Source organism: Apostichopus japonicus, chromosome 9, assembly GCF_037975245.1.
Source record: "Apostichopus japonicus isolate 1M-3 chromosome 9, ASM3797524v1, whole genome shotgun sequence".
Classification (NCBI taxonomy): domain Eukaryota; kingdom Metazoa; phylum Echinodermata; class Holothuroidea; order Aspidochirotida; family Stichopodidae; genus Apostichopus; species Apostichopus japonicus.
Genome location: NC_092569.1, coordinates 24,812,416 through 24,834,848, shown reverse-complemented (window position 1 = coordinate 24,834,848; position 22,433 = coordinate 24,812,416). Strand labels below are relative to the sequence as shown.

The 22,433-nt window shown below is 37.5% G+C and overlaps 1 protein-coding gene across 1 annotated transcript; it reads left to right on the top strand.

The window, feature by feature from the left end:
• The first annotated feature begins 850 nt into the window (after nucleotides 1–850).
• On the top strand, nucleotides 851–21,729 carry LOC139973215 (IQ motif and ankyrin repeat domain-containing protein 1-like). Its single transcript, XM_071979742.1, has 10 exons — nucleotides 851–1,058; nucleotides 2,243–2,505; nucleotides 6,147–6,311; nucleotides 7,196–7,416; nucleotides 8,813–9,049; nucleotides 9,339–9,483; nucleotides 14,287–14,495; nucleotides 16,216–16,350; nucleotides 17,821–17,949; nucleotides 18,864–21,729. Exons 1-10 carry the CDS (start codon nucleotides 971–973, stop codon nucleotides 19,021–19,023), a joined length of 1,752 nt encoding a protein of 583 aa, XP_071835843.1. The 5' UTR covers nucleotides 851–970; the 3' UTR covers nucleotides 19,024–21,729.
• Nucleotides 21,730–22,433: the final 704 nt, after the last annotated feature.

Sequence of the window (22,433 nt, the reverse complement as noted above, 5' to 3'; positions counted from 1 at the left end):
TGTGTACACGGCTTGTCTGGGCTACATACCGTTTTCAAGAGCTTGAAAGTCTCAGCGCCCACCATAGCGAGAAAAAAATTAGCCTGTCTCGCCTCGGCAATACCGTTTGCCACTATAAAGGCATCGCAGCGATCTGCGTAATCTTCGAAGCTTTCGACTGTGTTGTCAAACGGCCCGATATTCCCGTAAACTGCCATGTTTACAATACAGAAATATTCTGGGTTATATTATAGGTTCTTCCTTAGTTCGTCGCCAGTTTGTTATACCCTGGATTAATGGAGGATTATCCTGATTCCTAGCGATATAACAAGAAGACAAATGCTAAGTGTTTACAGCACATGCGGCCATATTGAACTGTTTATTTTCATCCAGGTCACATGCAGGTCACAACAACTTTACCAAAATAGATGGCGTGATACTGATATATAACAGCACTTAATGATATGATTAATAATGTCTATCAACGAAAGTCCAAATCACTCAACTGTATGCGTTTTCTTTTCGACTTTTCAACGTACTGTACATCCCGCTGCCAGGATAAGTCCGGTGAATGAATCTGGTGATAATCATAAATCTTAATCCTGGGATGAATCCTGTGATGAATCTGAATCCTGGGATGAGTCTGAATCCTGGGATGAATCCTGTGATGAATCCTGGGATGAATCTGAATCCTGTGATGAATCCTGGGATGAATCTGAATCCTGGGATGAATCCTGTGATGAATCCTGGTATAGATCTGAATCCTGGGATGAGTCTGAATCCTGTGATGAATCCTGTGATGAATCCTGTGATGAATCTGAATCCTGTGATGAATCCTGGGATGAATCCTGTGATGAATCCTGGGATGAATCCTGTGATAGCTTCAGGTTGGTCGTATCGCAGCAACTGATGAAGCAGCTCACGAAATACGAAAGGAAGTACCAAATAGCGTAAAGAAGAAATTAACGTCGATTTGAGAATATTTAGCAATATGCCTCCAAAGAAACCACTTAAAAAGCATACAACTACCACAAAATCACCATCGAATAACGTTAAACCTAGGCCCGGGGTAACGAAAGGCAAGTTGAGTGAACTTGTTTCGTGCATCTGGATCTGTTGAATGCTTAGTGTACATTGAAGTACATTACTGAAACATGAAAGTACAACAGTGGGTCACTGGGTGTAGGCCGAACAATTTTACATCTGTAAACAAAACTTATTATATATCAATTACCATATGTAGACTACTTCTTATTGCACATTGGTAGCCTTGTGTAGGTCTAGAACTACAGTAGCATTTGCCACACTGCTGTCACTCAGTCGAAAGGCTAAGTTATGCAGGCCTAACATGAGAAGGTAAATGGTATAGTCAGTATTGCGAAGTTCGCCATACTGCGAAAATCGACCACCCTTAAGAAACACACGATTTCACCATGACAACCTATAGCAACAGCCAATTTCACGAAAAATTACGAAGCTACAGTTATTTTCTCTCCAAAATGACCCGTGTGCAAGAAATTACTTACATATTTGTCAATAAAATGACGAAAGATCTATGAAGTCTGTTATAATTACTGAAAAAGCAACAGCGCCACCAATTTTTACCAGCGCCACACTGTAGGTTGCGTGGCCGAAATTCGCAATACTCTAGCAAGAAATACCAGTTCCACAATCACGAAGAATTTTCTTGGAAAACAACGTGAAAACAGTTTGCAGGAAAGAAAGTTTGGCGGTGTATCGTACTAAAACACAATTCTCCCACCATATGAAGTATATTTTCTGGTGATTTATACCAGAAGATTTAGTTTTGGGGTGTTTTAAGTCTTAAGTGGGCGAACTTCGAAGTCACCATCCTACTACTACTAGACCTAGTACTACTACCGTGGCAAACTAAAAAATATATAATCAGAAATAGCCAAAATAACAAGCCTAAATAGATAGATTATGAAACTTACATATACATGATGTAACATGAATATTCTCAGTATACTCTGTGTGTTAACCTTTTACCTAATTTACAGATGAATTCAAATTAAAAAAGTAAAATAAAGAAGCCTTTCTTGTTTAATAATAATATGCACCCAAAACTTGATCATTTGATTTAATTAGGGTGACAGCTGATATGTTCTCCCCCAGCTATAGCTACTGTTAAAAAACAATATAAGATTTTGTATGGTCAATTTGTATGGTCATTCCAAAAAACATATCATATATATTCCATACCTAACATAAAGATGCTCTCTATCATGGTCCATAATTGCAGGTCCCATCAGAAAGCCTGGACAATCTGGGAAGAGTAAGACACTTAACATCACTGGCAAGGCTGCTGTGGGAAAAGGAGCGAAAACCAATGAATCAAACAAGAAAACTGCTGAGATAAAGAAACCAAAAGAACCTACGAAAGAGGATTTGGCTGCAGTTGTCATTCAAAAATGGATCAGAAGATTTCTGGGACAGAGGAAGCTGAAGAGAATGAGAAAAGAAAAAGCAGACTATGAAGAAATGATGGAAAAATTGGAAAGAGAGGTATAGTCAAGTGGGGTAAAAAAAAACAATTTACCTAAAGTTTGCTCTAAAAATTGATGAGTAAGAGGTATTGTTTTGGTTCCAATGTTCAAGTGTGTGGAGTGGGATTCTCTTAAAGAGAATCTAACAAAAATAACTTTTTTGTTAATGGAAAGTGTCGTTTTTTGCGAAAAATATTGTTTTTTTTTACCCCCAAAATTTGCTTAATTCGGGGTAAAAAAAACAATGCCGGGGTAAAAAAAAACAATGCTAGAAAACAGCTATTTTCTTCATGAATGTATCTTAAAATCATGTTTGCATGTAATTACATCTAAGTATGAGCTACTACCTTTACATGAAAAAGGAAAAAAATTGTGAAATTGTCTTAATTCATAATTATGGATGGCTCGTGTCATATGTCATGCTCAGCCATATTCATACTGTACAGTGTGTATATGATGCTACACAAATGTGGTGTAATATAGTAGAAACATTAGAGTTGAGCCAATTTCAGTTACTTCTGCCCAATTATTTAACATTTTTGACACATGACAGACATGAAAACTATTTGCGTAACCTCTAAAATCAACATTATGGAAAAATTTATTCATTCGGGCAAAATAGGGAGTACATTGGAGCCGGAAAGTACTTGTTTTTCTTTACCCCATTCGCATCATTTTTTGGGGGTAAAAAAAAACAAGGCCCCCCCATGAAGCGTGAATGAAGTTGGAGTAATTCTACCATGGGGGAGTGTAATATCACTAACTGCTATGCTGTAACTGCTGGAATAATCTCCACATCATATAAGCTGGGTATGCAGGAGAAAGTTTCGGATATGTGGTACAAACTTCAAATTTTGCTAGTTTAGCATTCGCTTGATTCGATGAAGCGGTGATTGGCAGCGAAGTGACATAGAGTTCCAGAAATTATATAATAATAAACTAGACATATAGGACTATCACCCAAAATAAATTGGAACTTTGGCTAAATATTCCCCTTCTATAAAAAGGGGTTGTTTTTTTTTACCCCAACTACCCCCTTGTTTTTTTTTACCCCAACTGACTATAACTCCATTTGACTTACCCTCAAATTTGTGAATTATATTTGGTAAGTTTTTTTAAGATGATTTAACTAACTAAAACGGTTTGGTGCAATGAAAATTTTGTCAATGATGCCAAATATGAGCAACATGGGAAGAAACTTGCACAGCACATTGTGTGGTATGCCTCAGACTAAAGCGGCAGGGAATATTTTGCATGGAATATTAAATCGCAAAATTGTACAATGAAAACTTCCTGTAAATATTAGCAATTATGTACTGTATGTATGGTATATTTTTTGTGTGTGTATAAAATATCACTAGTTTATGCCAAAACACCCCCAAAAAAACTCAGAAACTGCTACCCAGAATATGGACACCAAGTAGTTCATGTGATTACCATAGCTTAAGTTACATATGACAAAATGGACTTGTGCTTTATTAATAATCAATTTAAATATCATGCAGTATGGTATTTCAACATTGTTATACATTGTTATAATATAATTACCTTACATGGTCAAGATGCTAGCATTCAGTTCAAGAAAATTTCCCATGAATATCAATCATTTAAATTTGTTCCTCCGAGAGGGAAAACTATGGAGTCACTCTTACCTACCTTGTAAAATTCATAGGGGGACCGAGGATCGCAAAGTCGGCAATGACTATTTGTGGATCGCAAAATCAGTAATTACTATGACGTTTCGATTTGTCCAACACGGCAGCAAAGGCGAAACTAAAGTGAATTAATCAGGTCACACATTGGAGTCTATGCATGCTAAGTTCTTCAATACCACCCTGATCACCTTCTTGAAACATTTCAAAGTGTAGTTTTGATTATAAAGTGCAGGGAAAAGAAGGATGAAGTAACAAAATAATAAAGAAGAAACCAAGAAAGTGCTGTTGCATGTTGTGCTCATTCCCATCATCCCATGTACAAAGAAATTATATACACTGAACAACAAAGGCATATAACATAAGACCTTTGCAAAATATATCACTTAGTAAAGCAAAGAGTCAGAGAAAAGACAAAGAACTTACTGTATATGGCTGTATTTAATGAAACAGAACTTATAAAATTGTGGGGTAAATTTGAATCCTGTTTGGGCTAGACTTTCTTTTGTCTTTTTGCCTTCAATATTTGGTTGTTCATTTACTTGTATATCACCGGCAAACATCTCCAGCATAGAGTGGCTGTAGGGATTGCCACCAATTAAGGACTGGATAGCTCAGTTGTTTGAAGGCAGGGCCTGTAACCCAACGGTCCCTGGTTCAAATCTGGTTTAGCCAGACATTTCTTTGCTGTTATCCAATTAGTTTATAATTTCCCTGTCCTTTTTCCATGGAACTTTTACTGTTATAATTCTTTTGGAACATTGGATGACCTAGATAAAGATCTTGAAGAGTAAACTCAAGATTAATTCTTAATGAACAGAACAGTTACTAAATAAATATTGATGGTAGTGTATGTAAAGACATGTATACTGAAATTGCTGTATATATGCAAATTATTTATTAATATGCATTAGCTAAAATGGACTTTACCATACTACAGTAAAAGTATGCAAAAAGCGTGCAAAAATATAGTTTGCAATACTCTGTCATTCATTACTGGCCATGTACCTATTTTAGCTGATCTACTGAGTTACTACATGGTAGAACATGTATGTATGTATGTATGTATGTATGTATGTATGGGTGTATGTATGTATGTGTGCGTGCGTGTATGTATGTATGTATGTATGTATGTATGTATTTTAGATCCTCCTGCAAGCAGGAACTCGCGAAGAAGCCATCATTGGCTTATCAAAGCCTCAAGCTGAACGAAGTCAGTCTCTGACATTCATATTTAACGTCCGTGATTATGAACTGACAACTGTCAACAACTCTGTAGCTGGATGACGTACATTAATCTTGGAGGGACTTGATCCGGGGACATTACGATTGGAAGGCACAGGCGTTAACCACTGAGCTAACACTCCACAATTATACAGCGCCAATATCAACAACAGTTGTTCAAAGGCACTAAAAGACAGTTACATGAGACAAATTACAATATTCAATTGTTCAAAGAGACAAAATTTTAGCAGTTTTCTTGAAGGCCCTGCGGTCAACCATGGTTACCTCCATGGGTCACCCGACAGCGATGGGAGTCCCCACGTACGCGCAACCTCCACTCCGTATTGAATTCTCCGTACTTCGTTACTACATGGTAGAACATATGTATGTATGTATGTATATATTTTAGATCCTCCTGCAAGCAGGAACTCGCGAAGAAGCCATCATTGGCTTATCAAAGCCGCAAGCTGACCGAAGTCAGTCTCTTAGCTTCATATTTAACGACCATGATTATGAATTGTCAATTGTCAATAACTCTGTAACTGGACGACATACATTAATCTTGGAGTGACTCAAACTTGGGACCTTATGATTGAAAGGCACCGGCGTTAACCACTGAGCTAACACTCCACAGCTAACTTATAGGTCTCTTACTTGTAAAAAAACATTTGTTTTTGTAAAGCATTCCATTTCTGTCATGATTAATGAGAAGAGATGACATTTAGCAGTGTATATTTGGCAAACATTAACCAGAAATTTGACCTGTATGAATTTTTATCATCAGGCTTTCCTGGCTGTCGTCAAAAGGGAACAAGAAGCCTTGGAAAAAGAAAGACTAAAAGAACAGGAGGAGAGACGGAAAAAGAAGGAGAACTTGAAGAGACAGAAGAGAATTTTAGAAGCAGCATTTGATGGTGAAGATGATGAAATCAGAGCTGTTTTGAAAGAGGTTTGTGAAGGCCACTTTAATCTTTCAAAGTTTTTGAAATGTAGAAGGAAAAACTCCACAGAGGTTCTAACAGGAATGATGCTAAACATTTTTTCATGTTTACGATAAAAGAAATGGAGTGTTCACCATATGTTGGTCACCACACCACCCCCCCTATCCCCCCATCCCAAACTCCCATACCATCCCTCTACCCCAAAGAGTTTGATCCATGTTAGTGTTAAAGTTGAATTCTCTTGGCATTAAGGAAGTTGTATTCCTAGATGTACAGTATTTCAAAACTTAAAGTTTATAAAAATGCAGATTTAAGCTGTTGTACCTTGATCTGCTTAGTCTACACTTTTTTTTTGCATAGTCGACTTCTGGTACCAAAGTAATACTTCAATTTCCTAATAAATTTGAGTCCTTGGTAGTTCAGCGTAGTGTATGTGATGTATGAATTTATATCAGGGCTTTATGAAACTAAACATTCTGTAAATACAATGGGATCGAGCAGAAAGAAGGATTACTTATCAATTATGTTATACCTTGTTTTTGTCTTGAATGACTAGTAAAGTTATCCTTTAATGTAAATGGACAGTATTAAATTAATTGTCTTTTTTTTCCTTTGAGATTTTATGAGTAGAGTTTTCAATTTCATTATTCGTGACAAAAGAATATATCAGAATCATGGAATTGACCTATATACAGGCTCCCTTATCAATATAAATTTGACCTTTCACCCTCATGTCTGTCAAATGATAAATCAAACAGAACAACAGTCTTGGAAAGCCCTTACTCCTGTTAATGTTGTCCTAAAATTTCAGTTTTTTGGCAAATGACATCTCCATTGTGATGTAAGGACTATATAAATCTAAAGTTTCTATTGTTGTTTCATTCACAAAAAGGTGGATGCACAGGACACAAAGGATGGTATCCCCCACACAGAGAATGGTATGGTCTTGCGAGCCAAACATCAATTAGCAATAATTAACTGCGAGGATCCTAACGGTAATACACCCTTATCTGAAGCCGCCAGTGGTGGGAGCGCGACAACGTTACAACTCCTCCTTGAAAGGGGAGCTGATGTGAACTCTCAGGGCCAGTTTAAGAGAACACCATTGTACAGGTGAGAGTACATAAGTTACTTACCTTCAGTCTTCAGCCAGTCACACGCTACGTGACTGATTGTGACTCGATGCAACTCTACTCTGGTTACGTGGACAGTCCGACAGTGATCGTGGGTTTAAGACTACGAATGATCATGATATTGCCAGTTGTAAATCACATTGGCCACATTCAGAAACTGAATATGTAATGTTTTCCCACTGGCGTCGTACAGTGTGCGGGGATTCACTACTGAAACACGACTGGTGTTTCAACAAAAATATCCAATCACTGGTTAATCAATTTGCATGTGACCTCAACAAGCTCCGGTCATTAACAACAAACAGTCATTGTGTGCACTGATCAATTGGTCAGTGTGCAGGATTTGGTCGTAGGACTATCAGTCTTAACGGTTACAGATTAAAGTAAGGATGGTTGAGTCGGGTCAGGAATAGTCATACCGTGTGTGGTAGACTGTATTCACATGGTCATTCAAGGAATATTCCAGTGTGGAACTCATAGGTTAGAAAAATGTGTTTCACATTCGTGGGTAACGAACTCCCATCTAAATGAAACCATGTCCTATTACAAGAACAATAAGCAGGTGTAACTTCATATAAAGTGAATGTCAAGCAACTGGAGGGAAAGCGTCATTGTGAGAAAATATATCTGGTTGCATAGCCAGGAAATTTATGAACCGATTTGAAGGTTCCTAAAGAAATGGCTTAGACTTTTCAGTATCATGTGGAAATATCGATAATCAAATTGAGTTAGGAAGTTGTTTTCTAAAACACTGTTTAAGCTCAAAGGATGAATGTTCTCTTCTGTACAAACTTTTCTGTATTAAATCTCTGATTTGATTGTCGTATAAAAGAAACACTAACTGTGTATGTTAGGTGTCCATTTGGATATATTCTGGGAATGAGTCCTATTGGGACTGTAGGCATCCTTCAGTTTTACTTTCAAGTAGATGTCTATTTACATTCTGTGAATAAAATGCTATTGGACTGTAAGCATTTATATATATTACTTTCAAGTAACTGCATATTGGATCTACAGTACATTCCGTGAATGGAATGCTATCAGGACTGTAGGCATCCATGCATGTTATTTTCAAGTACAGTAAGTGCACATTGTATCAAAACTAGTGTGAATGCAAGCATATTTGGACTGTAAGCATCCATACATATTACTTTCAAGTAAGTGGATATTGGATGTAAGTATATTCCATGAATGAACTGCTATTGAACTGTAAGCATCCATACATGTTACTTTCAAGTACAGTAAATGTATATTGCATATAAGTATACACTGTATCCTATTGGGACTGTAGGCATCCATATATGTTACCTTCAAGTAACTGCATTTGTCTAGTCTGTGAATGAAATGCTACTGTTAATTCCTTCATGCTTCCACAGGGCTGCATTTGCTGGTCATTTAGAGGCTGTCCAATTGCTTTTGCAAAGCGGCGCTGATCCAAGACTTTACGCGTCGGACGGAGCTACTCCAGAGCAGGTGGCATCTGTTGACACTGTGAAGCAAGTTCTTGTATCCTGGGATATAGAAGCAACAGAATCAATGTTAACAATTATAGAAGAGACCAGGCAGCAAAGATTGGAGGAAGATCGGAGAAGAAGAGAGGAGGAGATGGCAAAGTATTCTCTCTCTATCATATATTATTTATTTACTTAGGCAGATATTTCAGGCCATTAATGAATAGCAAAAGAAAGCATTGAACTTTGTGTAAGTAATGCGACCAGTAGAATGAATTAAGACTTCATTAAATATCTGTTGTTTTTGAAGTGTGCTAGTCATAAAATTAAAGGAAGGTCATAGTCTTATGTATTTCCTACTTATGTATATTAATGATCTCAAAATATTGTCTGTAGGCTAGTTGTCACAGATTTTATACAATTTATTTTTCTTTCTTTTTTTCTCTTCCAGACTGGAAAACCAACTCAAGGAGGCTGAAAAGGATTACAATGGACGACAGAAGCAGCTTCAGAAGGCGTATGGGGAATTAAACAAGAGAATAGAGGAGCATGACAAATGCATGTTGACTGGATACAAGACAGAGATAACATTACAGGTAATGTGCGAAACAAATGCATGACTATTGCATGCCGTTTGTGTCTTAAACAAGAGAATAGAGCAGCATAACAAATGCATGATGACTTGATACAAGACAGAGATAACATTAGAGGTAATGTGTGGAAAAAAACGCATGACTATTGCATGCCGTTTGTGCCAACTTATTATGCCATCCTAAGCCATTACTATTCCACAGCAGTTTGCCATCGTAAATCATTATGCTGTTTCATATCATCTTGTCCTTTCGCAGTGATATGTTGTCTCACAGCATTATGCCACGTCTATGGCATGCTTTTGTACCAACTTATTATGCTATCAATCGTAGGTCATTTTGTTGATTAACAGCTTTTTTGATACCTGACTGGGTCATAGTAACGTGGGTTCTTCATCCAAGAGCAATCTACGGTTTTCCCATCTGAAATGACTTACTAAATTGAAAAAGATTCCAAATTAGAGCTAAAATGAATTGAATTGGAAGCCACCTGAAGTGTAATCCATCACGTGTAATCCATAAGCCCTTGCAGGTTTCTCCCAAATGTCTGGTTGGTTAAGCTCTCTAAAATGACTGCTGGTTATTATTATCATGGTCATTATCATTATAACTAATTTTGTCGCAGTATGCAGAGATGATAATATGGGTGGTGTACCTGTCAGCCAATCAAAGCAATGGGTGCATGATGACTAGTGGCTGTGCAGGTTACATACCATTCTATGGTTGAGTGGATAAAGGAGGTAGTATTACAAGCAATGAAACCTAGCAGGTTGTGGGCTTGATCCCTGGGCAGTCAAAGTAAGGTGGGTTTTTCATCCAGGAGAAACCCATGGTTTTGTAATTTTTTAAAGGTAAATGGCATTCCATACTTTAAAATGAAGTGGACTACAACTATTAATCTGAAATGGAATTCCAAACTTTAAAATGAAGTGGGCTACAACTGTAAATTTGATAGCCACCTGACGTGAAGTGTAAGTAATGAGCCAGTCACAAGCATCTACCACATACACATGTGGCTGCTCAGTGTTGTAAAATAGCTGCCTTCCAGGCTGATATAAAATTAAAGGCCTGCATACGGTAGCTGATCAGGTGATTTAATTCAAATTACACAGACTATGTAGAGCAAACTAAAAAAGACATTGACAGGTTTCAGCTTAGGACTAAGTCATTTGCTCTAATAATTTTGAGGGGATGAATACATTTTTATCTAAAATCCAGTATAAGGCCATGGTCCAAGTGACAGATATAGGCTACTCTGTATGATATGCTGGTTGATGTAATGGTCAACAGTCATGGTTGGCGAGTCATACAGTAGCTGTATCTGGGAGGGAGCATCTGTACTCAGTCACAAACCAATACCAAGTTGATTTCAAGTAGGAAGTTGGTTTCACCCGCCGTGGATGTAGAAGCAATGGAATAACAACAAATGAATGAAGAAAACAGTATCGGGCCTGTAAACCGGCTGGTGTTTGTTTGGTGCCTCATATCTACATTTCCTAACGAAATGACAAAGTGCTGTGTAAGGAAAAAATGCAGTGAAATGGCAAAATGTTATGAAACGAAATAATGATGGCATGATAAGTTGACACAGAAAAGCATGCAATACATGACAACATGCAGAATGCTTGTCACAGCATGTACTGTGTGCTAGGCAGGCTAGATAATGTTGAAGTGGTAACTACCTGCGAAATTGCTCACATATTGTTAGTTCAGGATTCCCGAAACAATTTCATGCATGCATAAGTGAATGGAAGAACAAGGCTACAAGTTTGCTGTCAATACTTATTATTTATTTTACTTATTATACTTATTATTAATTTATATTTGGACATATATCTGAAAATAATGTATATGGTAGGTCAGCCAGAACTCAGTAAAGGGGGGGGGGGGGGGGGGGTGTAATGATGTGTCCTCCCTAATGCCCCATGGAGACTATGATGCCCCTCAATTGAACCACAACCATGTGTACAAAAGCTTGGCAAGCTACTGGACACCAATATTGTGCCACTCCATAAATTGTTGGTTCACCCCTCTGAACTCAGAATTCCTGGCTTCAGGCCTGTTGAGACTGCCCTGTTCAGACACATTAACAGTTGCTGCCTATGCAATAAGGAACAACCCAGCTATCAACATTTAAACATCAGTCCTTGGAGCAGTCAAGTTTTTTGACAAGCGAAGAGGGGTCTCTCTTTCAGGCCTAGAAGTTCACAATTTTATCCACTAAATCAAGGTCTTACTGGCATTTTCCTGAACTACCACATGCATCACTTACTGTAAATGCTATAAAGACCAGCCCAATAATATTTGCTGATACTAAGAAGTAATTCTTAATTAATTGGGCTTATGTTAGCTCAGGAATCAAGCTGATTCTCTGACTGCTGAATATTATCCAAGTCTTTAAGTTTTTAATATCTACTGGTATAAATTTGCCAGTATATTGTTTTGTTTTCCTTCCCTGGTGAACAACAAAATCCACTCATGTAGTTAGTAAAAAAAATAAAAACTTTTGAGGCCTTTACACTTGCCTGATCTTGAAGACTCTAAATGAGATTTAAATTCTGTTTTTTTGTTGTTGATGTATGTAAAGGTGGCAATAGTTTTGCCATGAAGTCCAGGGATATGATACTGATGCTGCCCTCCCCCCCCCCCCACTGGACATGCTGGCATCTGAGTCACTGTTAAAATATGCACTGTACATTAAAGGATGGCAAGGGTGCCGTTGTTTTGGGTGTTCTATCACTTTAATGTTAAAGGATATATTTCAAGTTTAGAACACCACATTCAGAAACTAGTATTAAGTCCATGATAAAGATCCAATTTGAAATAGAAAGGCAAGTGGAAGCCTATCATTCATCACAAAGTACAACATGATACCTTTCATGTGAATTACCAGCTGGTGAAAATATCCAATGATCTGGGTTACGATTATCTCTGAGTCATGAATGAGCTGTATAATTGAAACTGCACAAACCATTACAGCTTGGGTTTTTAGCTGTGTCTATGAACAGAAGGCCAAACAAGTAAATTTGGAATTATTCAGGGCCTTTTTACAAATTCAGGGATATTCCAGGGATAGTACAAACAATCTGGGGACATTTCCAAGGAAACTTTTAATCCTGGGACTGCACATGAGATCCGGTAACTGTACCTGGGGTTCAGGGATGTTTGGTCACCTTAACTTATGTTTCTTTTCGCTGTTTCACTTCACCTCAGTTTTATTGTTTGTACATATTATCTGTTTCCAGGTCTTTTCATTGATTTCCATTAAAAATTGGTTCCATGTCAGTTGATATTTTAATGGATCTGGGGAAGATTGCCTACGGTTAACCAAGTTAGCCTGTTTAAAATAAAGGTCATTTAAGGAAACTGTGTGAGTGAGGTTGTTACCTGTAGCAATGTGAGTACTGATGTGAAAATCAGTTTGATGTTTGGTTTTTAGCTGCACAGTCCTTACTCCTGTACTGATAGTGAAATGCTTCCTTCTTCAGTTTGTACTGACAATTTAGGGATGCGATGAAATTATCTGGAAGTTACTTCAAAAACCTTTTAAGCACTTTAAGCATTGTAATCGGGTCTGAGTGTTTGTGTCTTCAGTGTTTTCTTCTTATTTCCTTTATGGTCGTTGATGGGGACTTGAGTGTCCCTCCTGATCCTTTTTTCTACTAAACTAATAGATATTACGTAACTCATCAAACACTCAACGTCAATCACCATGGTAGCATGCAACCGTCACTAAAGTCATCTGCTTCTGGCCTAAACCCTTACTTAGTGTACGTGCAGTACGCAATAAGTACCCATAATACACACAGTAGGCTAATAATTTTTCTGAGTTGCGTTGTTGTTCTTTGATGTACATTGAATTGTTTTCTGTGGGGTTTATGTGTAGGTTTTTCCTTAACGTTCTGCAGGAATTTCTTTAAACCCAGGGCCTAGCCTACCTTTGGCCTGTAGGCCAGGCCTCAATTAGGTTAGGTCTTACGCTAACTAAAGGTTAGGATAACCTATAGTATACTGTACCTTTGGCTATGGGCCTAGGCCTTTGTAAGACTAGGCTCACGCACACCATTATTTTGTGCATACTGTACTTGGACCTAACTAAGACGAGTAAGTTCATTGAATTTTCTTGAAACTATGCTAGGCCATAACCTAACTTGTTTTAGTACCCAAACGTTTGGCCTAGGCTACAGTAACTTAAAATTTGAATTTAGGCCTGGGTTACTGTACTTAAAAATTGATTTTTTTTTTTCTTTCCGTAGCCTAGGCCAATTAAAGGCTTCTTCAAATTGTATTCTAGCATTTAATGAGCAACACTTCCTAGGCCATCAGTTAGACCTAGGCTAGGCTGTGTAGTATGGTGGTGTACGGTGAAGGAACTAATCCACTGAGCAAAATCAGCAAGAACATTAAAGCCCTTACAATTGAGAATTTACCATTATTACCATCATAATTTATGTTATCAACAAACCTATATTCACAGTATGTTTCAACCATTGATGAGTTTGTAAATTGACTTGGCACCATGATCGACGTACTAACTACAAGAATTGAGCTAGCTTAGGCCTACGTCTTTGGCAACATTCATTTACCACTGAGGTTAAAGATGGTGCATTTTTTCATGGGCCCCAAAATTTGAATATATGCTAGTACTACTTAAGTGTATCATTCATTTGGGGAAAAAAGATAGGCTAAGTTAACATACTGTATTACAACTGCATGGGGTCACATATAGCCTATAGGGTTACCATATTTCTATGGCATGGGGTTGCTGTATTCCCTTTGCAAGCTTTGCTTTTTATTTTATTTTGTCAGGCTGTCCATGAAGCAGAAAGAGAGTTGGAACTCATCAAATTAGAGGCAGAGAAATCTCGCGAGAAACTCGCAGAGATCAAACTGATGAAGAGGGAACAGGAAAAGGCAGGAGCAGAGGAAGAGGACCTGGTTGGTGTGAAATGCAATTTCAAGGAGTTGGATGACGTCCTTATGAGGGACGTTGGAGATAAAATCAAGAACGATGGAAGGTACAAACATTAACTTGACACTGGCCTTTATTTTTGCTCCAAGATCATGAAAGCATTTCAGCTTAAAGGAGAAATAAACCCTGGGGTATTTCAGTGACCTCTTAGTAGAGACTAATATTCTTACACCCTCTGTGAAATAACTAGTCAAAAATACCTTTCCCCGAATTTCCAAAAATTTTCTAATAATTTTATCAAACCTACTGTGCTGGTGGCCATTATATAATGAGGGCCCTTCAAAAATGTTGTCAGCGAGCCAAATCACAAGTTAACAGTACTCCTGACTGCATATGAACTTTACACTTGCTCTCGGAGATTGATCAGAAATTGGTGCAAAATGCTGGAGTACCAAGCATTTGGTTGTGCAAACAGGAGAGGGTAGATGAAGCAGGGAAGGGAAATGATATTATGTTATGCCTGATGGGAAAAGGTGTCCAGAGAAAAGAGAACGTACAAAAGGCGTAAAAGTATCCGTAGCAGTGTTGCAACACCGTTACTAGTGTTGGAAGTACTAGCATCATATAGTAACTGCCAGTGTCGGCCACAGAAACGATTTTTTTTTACCAAGCTCTGGGTCTTGTTGTCTCAGTTCATCCACTGCTTATACAGGCTCGATTTGGAAGCAATCAGGTCCAGATGCATCCATGTTCTCTATTTTCAAAAATTCCCAAGCCCGGAAAGTGTTTCGGAAGAAAAATTTGACTAGATATTGCCTTAGTTAGTGTGAACGGCACATAGGAAAAGTATGTGTTTTGAAATGGGATATGTGGCTCTTTTACGTCAGGAAACAAGCGGGAAGCTGTCGGAATTCAAACAAAATAGAGAATGCAATGAGTGACAATGAGATCGATTTTTAAGGTTGAAAGAAATGTTTTCAAGCATTAGCGTTGCTCCTGTGGAAAAGAGAGTACTGCAAAACGGTACTCTCTAAGCAGAAAACTCTAGGGTTTATATCCCCTTTAGTTACTTGAACCATTTAATAATGTTTGAACAATAACTGTTTTGTTATTTTGTAATATTCATGTCACAACAAATGAAGAAAACCTTGTGAGATAATACTGCTTTTCAAAATAATTATATCTAAGCTTTAGCATAGACCAGTTAACACTCTTGTATAGGAGGAGTACCTATCCCAGCCTCCTTTACTTATTTATTATACTTGGTTCTGAAGCTGTGAACTTTGAGACTAATTGTTCCTTTATTAATGTAACTTTAAACTTTATAGAGAATATTGCTGAAGTAACTCGGATAAATCTGATATAAAGTGAAGAATGGTTTGGAAAGGCAACCAGCAACTACAGTTGAAAGCTGAGATTAAATATGCTTATAACTGGCCACTATGGACTAAGAAATACAAACCTTTTTTGTAAGGCCGTGGCTATTCTTACGACTAGTCGTAACAATTAATTATAAACTATTCTTACGACAGAGGCGAATTCAAGCGCAGTAAAGTAAATAAAGCAACTGCACATGTAGTAGGGGTAACCCTAACTTTAACCCTAAATCCCAATCCTAACCCTAAGACTAACCCTAACCGATAAATTATTGTTACTCCTGGTTGTAAAAATAGTACGCCTGTCATAAAAATAGCAACTGCGCATGCGTATTCGGAAATTATTCTTACGAATAGTCGTAAGAATAGCCACTTTGTTTTTGTAAAGTGCTTAGACTAGACTACTGTAGTTTTACCTGCATTTGTTTGGATCTCTTTGTTTTGATATAGATGGCCATTACTGATCGACTCATCAGGGAGAGCTGCAATGTTCTTACAGTACCGAGACACCAACCTCATCAACGCACTTCATCCGAGCTCAATGGAACCAGAAAAGATCCGATTGGCAGTACTAGGCTCCATAAGGTGCTGATAAGTACAGTATTATAATATGTTACCGTGACAGCAATATATACACTCACTCAGCTGAGTATGTTGAATTTCCATTAAATGCAAAAAGTGAAAATCAGTAGTGTACTGTACAGTGGCTGTCATCTAGTGTTTAGGGAGCTTGAAGATTTTCTGGGGACTATATTTTCATCTGAGGAAGTGGTGGGAGGGCAGCAGTTTATTCTGTAGGTGTCTAATGTTAGAGGGTTGGAGTGGATAAAGTTTTCGGTGATATGTGAGAAACATCTCGGAACAACTAGCTGGTTGATTATTTTGTGTGGAGTATATAATATTATCTTAAGATGAATACAATAATTTCTGCCTCCAAATTTAACAGGAGGTGGCTGAAGATGAAATATTTAACTTGCGACATGTGACAGAACTATTGTTTAGTGTCTGTGTAGGTTAAGCTATGGTGTCCTTATAATTGAGCTATAACTCTGTGTGTATGAGCAGATGTCACATAAAAGACTGTCTGGGATGGCAGAGAATCAGTCGTAAAGTGAATACTGTAGGTTTACAATTGAATGTCATGTGGGTCTAGGTGGGTAATCCAAGGTCTCTGACTCCCAACAATTTACACAATAAATAATTTAGTGTTCTCATTTGGTATAGCATTGTTCGGTTTTATGACTTTTATTTCTCATAAGATACTGAAAATAGTCTGCTTCAAGTGTGCATAAAATGCTTTATTTACAATATTTATACATATTTTCATTTGTGTGGCAATTTGCCTATTTTGTGCAGCAATGCGATGACTGGATAAATTCTTCCCTGTTTACAGGTTAACAATATCGGTTCCAAATTTCAGCATGTAAATATTCTAATAAAGGGTTTTAAAAAGTATTTTTCCCTTGTTTCTAGTCTGCATAGTCAGAAACTCTTCATTACCTCCACACAGTGGGCAGTGTTTAACTTTAAACAGTTAATGATTAAAGGCATTGAAGACTCGCCCCAAACCGCGTGCCGAGCTCTGAAATAGTTAACTTTCTGTTGCTTGCAAGTGACGTTTTCTTCTTGTCGCTTCTAAATGCAGACAGTTATGAAACGTGATACCTTGTTATCTTTTTCTAGACCTGAGGTGTCCATAGCTGCTATGTACACTGTGTTGTGGGTATTGACCGTATCTGTATGTATTGACTGTACACTAGTGTCGAATTACCGACGGTAGCAAGCTGTGTGTGTATTTTCTGGGATCGATGGTGGTGTCTATCACTTCTGTTACACCTCATTCGAAAGTAGGTCAGATAACCGGCATGAGACGTTTCTTTGTGCGCAAGTCTTCACACCCTTTAAAGCAACTTCGTTATATTGAGCAAAATGGAGAGCTTTAGTAGGTTAACAACATGCCTTTAAACATTTAACATTTCACAAGAGTGCTTCTGGAGACGACAATTTTGTGCTTCTTTATCTTCCTTTGTCTTATTCTTCTTGTATTCATTTCAGATATGGCAAGCCACTGGTTCTTGACATGATGAATGTGGACATGTACGATGCATCCATTAGACGGTTTGATGAAATTCATGAAGGGCTTTTGAACTTAATTCTGACCAAAGAAATATTAAAAGAAGAAAAGTGAGAAATGCATTTAAAGCTCCCTTCCCCCCCCCCTTCATCCCCCAGCTCCTATATGATTAGCTTGCTATATTTATTGGCAAGACAATTCTGAAGGAGGCATTTTATGGGACAATTGCCTGAAATTGTGTAGCATTTACTTTTCCCCTTTATACATCACATGTTTGCACTTCTAAGAGTTCATAATTATTAAGGTTGCTGTATAGAACATGACAGAATGCCTAAATATTTTTTGGTACTGCTATCCGTGAGTGAAGGATTTTAGTCTTTTATTTATGTTCATTGGAATTAAATGAATATTATGTAGACGTTATTGTGCAAATGATAGTCAGTTAATGAAGTTCTCCTGGGCACGTACCTTTTCTTTGATGGACCACCTGTTTCAATCAAATTAGTGTTCAAAGAGAAAGTTTTGTGCACATGTATACACTTGGTATCGTCCACAAGCTGTAGATGAAGTTATGTTCCAAATCCTAATTTGTTGGGAAACCTAATGAATATTTTTTCATATGATAATTTAATAACATCCAAATTATGCACATCTGCATAGGTCTGCAAATATCCATAATATAGCAAAAGCTTTTTCACTTGAACAAATATATATACAAAAAGAAATGTTGGCTTTTATGAATGAAAATGCCATTTATTTTCTCTATACTCTTAAATTTGTGCCTATCAGGGATTTGAATGTGGGCTCATGGTTTTACTGCATTCATATGCAAATGAGTATCTCAGTGCATTCATATGCAAATAAGCTTCTCAGTGGCGACAACAAACTGTCCACATCACTGCTCACATTAATGTTCATTTTTGTGAAGGTTTATGAACCCTCTTGGACATGGAAATGCATAAATTCTCTTCAGTTAATACCCTTTCAACTAGGCCTAACCTTGCATATTTTCTCAACTTTGCAGGTACTCCTGCCTTATGAAGGAATCAGATGGTCCTGAATATAAGAAGAATCAATTTAATGAGCACATCATCTCGGGCTTCAAGTTGATCATCGTATCCAAGATTGAGCCCAACGAAGAACTCTTGGAGAAGATGTATCCAATCCGTGTCGTGGTCGGCTGATCTCCTGTCATGTGGTCGGCTGATCTCCTGTAATCTGGTCGGCTGATCTCCTGTCATGTGGTCGGCTGATCTCCTGTAATCTGGTCGGCTGATCTCCTGTCATGTGGTCGGCTGATCTCCTGTCATGTGGTCGGCTGATCTCCTGTCATGTATCTTGACAGGCATTCCATTCTTACATAGACATATCTAATTCAAAATATACAACGTCAATATAACACTGTTAGCAAACTGCTTATCCACTAGAGAGCCTGTGTAAGAGAATGTGTAAAAGTAAGTTGGCCTGACGTTTCCATCCTAGCAGGATCTTCTTCAAAGGCTAAAAATGTTACTTTTTTAAAAGTGTCATTTTTAGCCTTTGAAGAAGATCCTGCTAGGATCGAAACGGCAGGCCAACTTACTTTTACACATATATACAATGTAACGGAGTATCCTAGAAATTCTGAAAGCCTGCCCACACACTGCCCGAAACAATCAGCCCACACAACGACTGTTTGCCGTCAATGTAAAGAAGCTGTGAATTTATTACTATGTGATTGGTTAGATTTGTCAGAAAACCGTACAGGTTTAAATGTGAAGCACCCACCGCACACGGTGGACTGCGGGTGGGGAAAACGCTACGTGTTCTGTTTTCCCGACTGAAGCCGATGCGAGTTTAAAGTGGCAGACTCTTGATGACTCGTAGTCATAAACACACACACTGCTGACTGTCCGCGATTTTCCACGTAACGACAGTCGCGTGGAATAGGGTATAGTAGTTATCAGTTGGGCAGTGTGTGGAAGGCTTAAAAATAAGATTTCAAAAGTATTGACTATCAAATATTATATTTAGTTTTCTAGATTTTTTTTTTTTTTGTGAAGGAAAGTGATCATTTTTATGGATAGGAGAGTGCAGTGTAACATAGTTTTATTAGAATGTGTTGAAGTTTTCTACAGTTTAAAGCGTGATCATACTAGCCCATTATACAAAAGATTAAATTTATTAAAACTAAATGATATTATAAGAGTCCAGCTTGCAACATTTGCATATAAAGCATGGAATGGATTGCTACCCGAGGCTTTTAAAGATTTTATATATAGTAATAGACTAATCCACAACCATCAAACACACCATTGTAATAACGCCCATGTTTTATCCCAACGAAGTACTTTAAGTTCTTTTAACCCTCGTATTCGTGCTATAAAAACGTGGAATAATCTCCAGGATAATGTTAAGAATAAGCCTTCTTACTCTGTATTCAAAAGGAATCTCCAAACTGTAATTATTTCTCACTATTGATGGATTTATTCTTGTGTGTGTTTGCGATTAAGATCATTATAAAGATTGTTAGGATTGCTTATTAGCATTATTAATTTCAAGTAGAGTCAATTCGATTATTTCATCATTGTAGATGCTACTATTAACTTTTCTTTTTCTATTCTTAAGTTTTTCTTTCTTTTTTTTCTTTTTGGGGAGTCTCCTACTTTGTTAAGCCTTACAGGCTTTATAGGAGACTTCCCGTCACACTGTAAATTGTGATGAAACAAATAAATATACAAATATACAAAGCATGTTGGATTTTGTCTGTGGGACCGCCTGTTGAGCAGCCCTGCTGTATTTTCAAAAGATAATATTTTTCCTTTAGGTCATCGTTTTGGGTACAAGAATCAAATTTGTTGTTTTGCAAGAAGCTTAGTTACGTTTCAATTAACCCTGCATGACTTGTCTCCAGAGAATTACCTCATTTTACCTTTACCTGCAAAATGCAACATTTGATTGAAAAACTCTCTCAAGTTATTATATGGTAACTAGTTACCTTAATAATGACAATGTTCAACCTTGATTCTTATATGCACATTAGGCTAGGCTTCTTACATATGCTGTGATAGTGTGGAAGGTCAGCAGTGAGTGTTGCTCCTTGAGGGGAGGGGGTTAGGAGGACATTGGTTGGTCGGTGAGTAAGAGGATAAATGTTCAGTGGCACATTCAAACTGAACTCTGTGAATTAGCAAGAAATAGCTGTAATTGTTACAACTTTGAAGTAAAATTTTCCTGAGGGTTTTAAATTCTGTTATGACATGGAAAATTGAATAAATCATATGATATTTACACAAAAGTAACCTCTCTCTCTAAGGCCTCTAGCCAACATAGTTACTACCCTTTGCCTGCTGTTAACTGGCAAGTTCACATTCAACTTTTGTGTCCCACAAACTTAATGTAATTGTTTAATATTTCCATGTACATACATACATACACGTGTGCCTTATTTCATATTTCTTGGGTAATTTCCACAAACTGACAGATATGGATAAATACTTTCAAGTGAAATCGTTTTTCCTTGAACCTTCAAGTTTTTTATAACCAGATTTTGGCCAGTTTAATAGCAAATTTGCTGAAATATTGCAATAGATCTTTGTGTTTTAAGTATGACCATGCTTTTAGTGTATAATGAAATAGAGCAAACCCTCCTTGCATTTTATTTTGAGGAGCCCAGTTTTTGAGTTCATAACATTCCAAGTGTATTCCATCCATGAGTGTGCTACCCAGGAGGGGGCTGTACTACATATTTTATATAGTTTTGAAGAAATATTATTTTATTCACCTTGAATGATAGAGTGTATTTTATATTGGATTAATCTGAAGAAGAGAAAATGTTCTTTTGTATCTGTTGCTATTTTGCTATGTGTGGATTGAGTAAATACAGACTCATGAAAGTTTTGAGAAGTCAATATTCAAATTCTTTGTTTTCCTTACTGGATGGATTTAACCATTATGTGGATGAAGTCTTAATATTTGATATGGAAAATCTCTTATCACCATGCCAAAAGTAAACTTTTTGGTAATAAAAAAGAAAGAATCCGTTTTGAAATTAAGGAGTAAATTGAAAAGTTATGAGTAGCTATAAACTAAGCATAGGCTGACCATATTTTTCTGGAAAATACAGAAGGGGGCAGGAACCTGTATTCGGGAGGAGGGGGGGGGGTGTTGGGTGTAATACTTTGACCCTGTGTTACCCGCATTTACCCAGATGTACCTAACTTGTCATGCCAACCTCCCTCTCGGCTTATGAAGTATTTCACTGTTTACCAGGAAATCAAGATGTACAGTTGTAGACTAATGGAAGCACTTCATGTCCTGAAACTACGCTTTAAGTATAGTTTATCCGACCAAGTCCATACTTTATTCCGGCGGTTACCTGGAGGGGGGGGGGAGGGGCGGGTCAAAGGTTATGTGCCATATTCAATTGAATTGTTAGCTATTCTTAATCCAAAGCAGATCCTGTCACAGTTGAAATAGCGCACATAATTCTGCAGGTAAAACAAACATGACATTCTATTTTTAGTTATTGGAAGTTTCATCCACTTAAAGTGTCTAACAGGGTTAGTAACAATTTGGACCCCCCCCCCCTCGGACCTGTCCACTTCTTTCGTCC

Excerpts from the sequence above, each read along its gene's own strand:
- LOC139973215 (XM_071979742.1), top strand. The coding sequence starts at position 971 with ATGCCTCCAAAGAAACCACTTAAAAAGCATACAACTACCACAAAATCA. Across the intron at positions 9,484-14,286 it reads AGACAGAGATAACATTACAG|GCTGTCCATGAAGCAGAAAG; the intron begins GTAATGTGCGAA and ends TTATTTTGTCAG. Across the intron at positions 16,351-17,820 it reads GCAGTACTAGGCTCCATAAG|ATATGGCAAGCCACTGGTTC; the intron begins GTGCTGATAAGT and ends TATTCATTTCAG.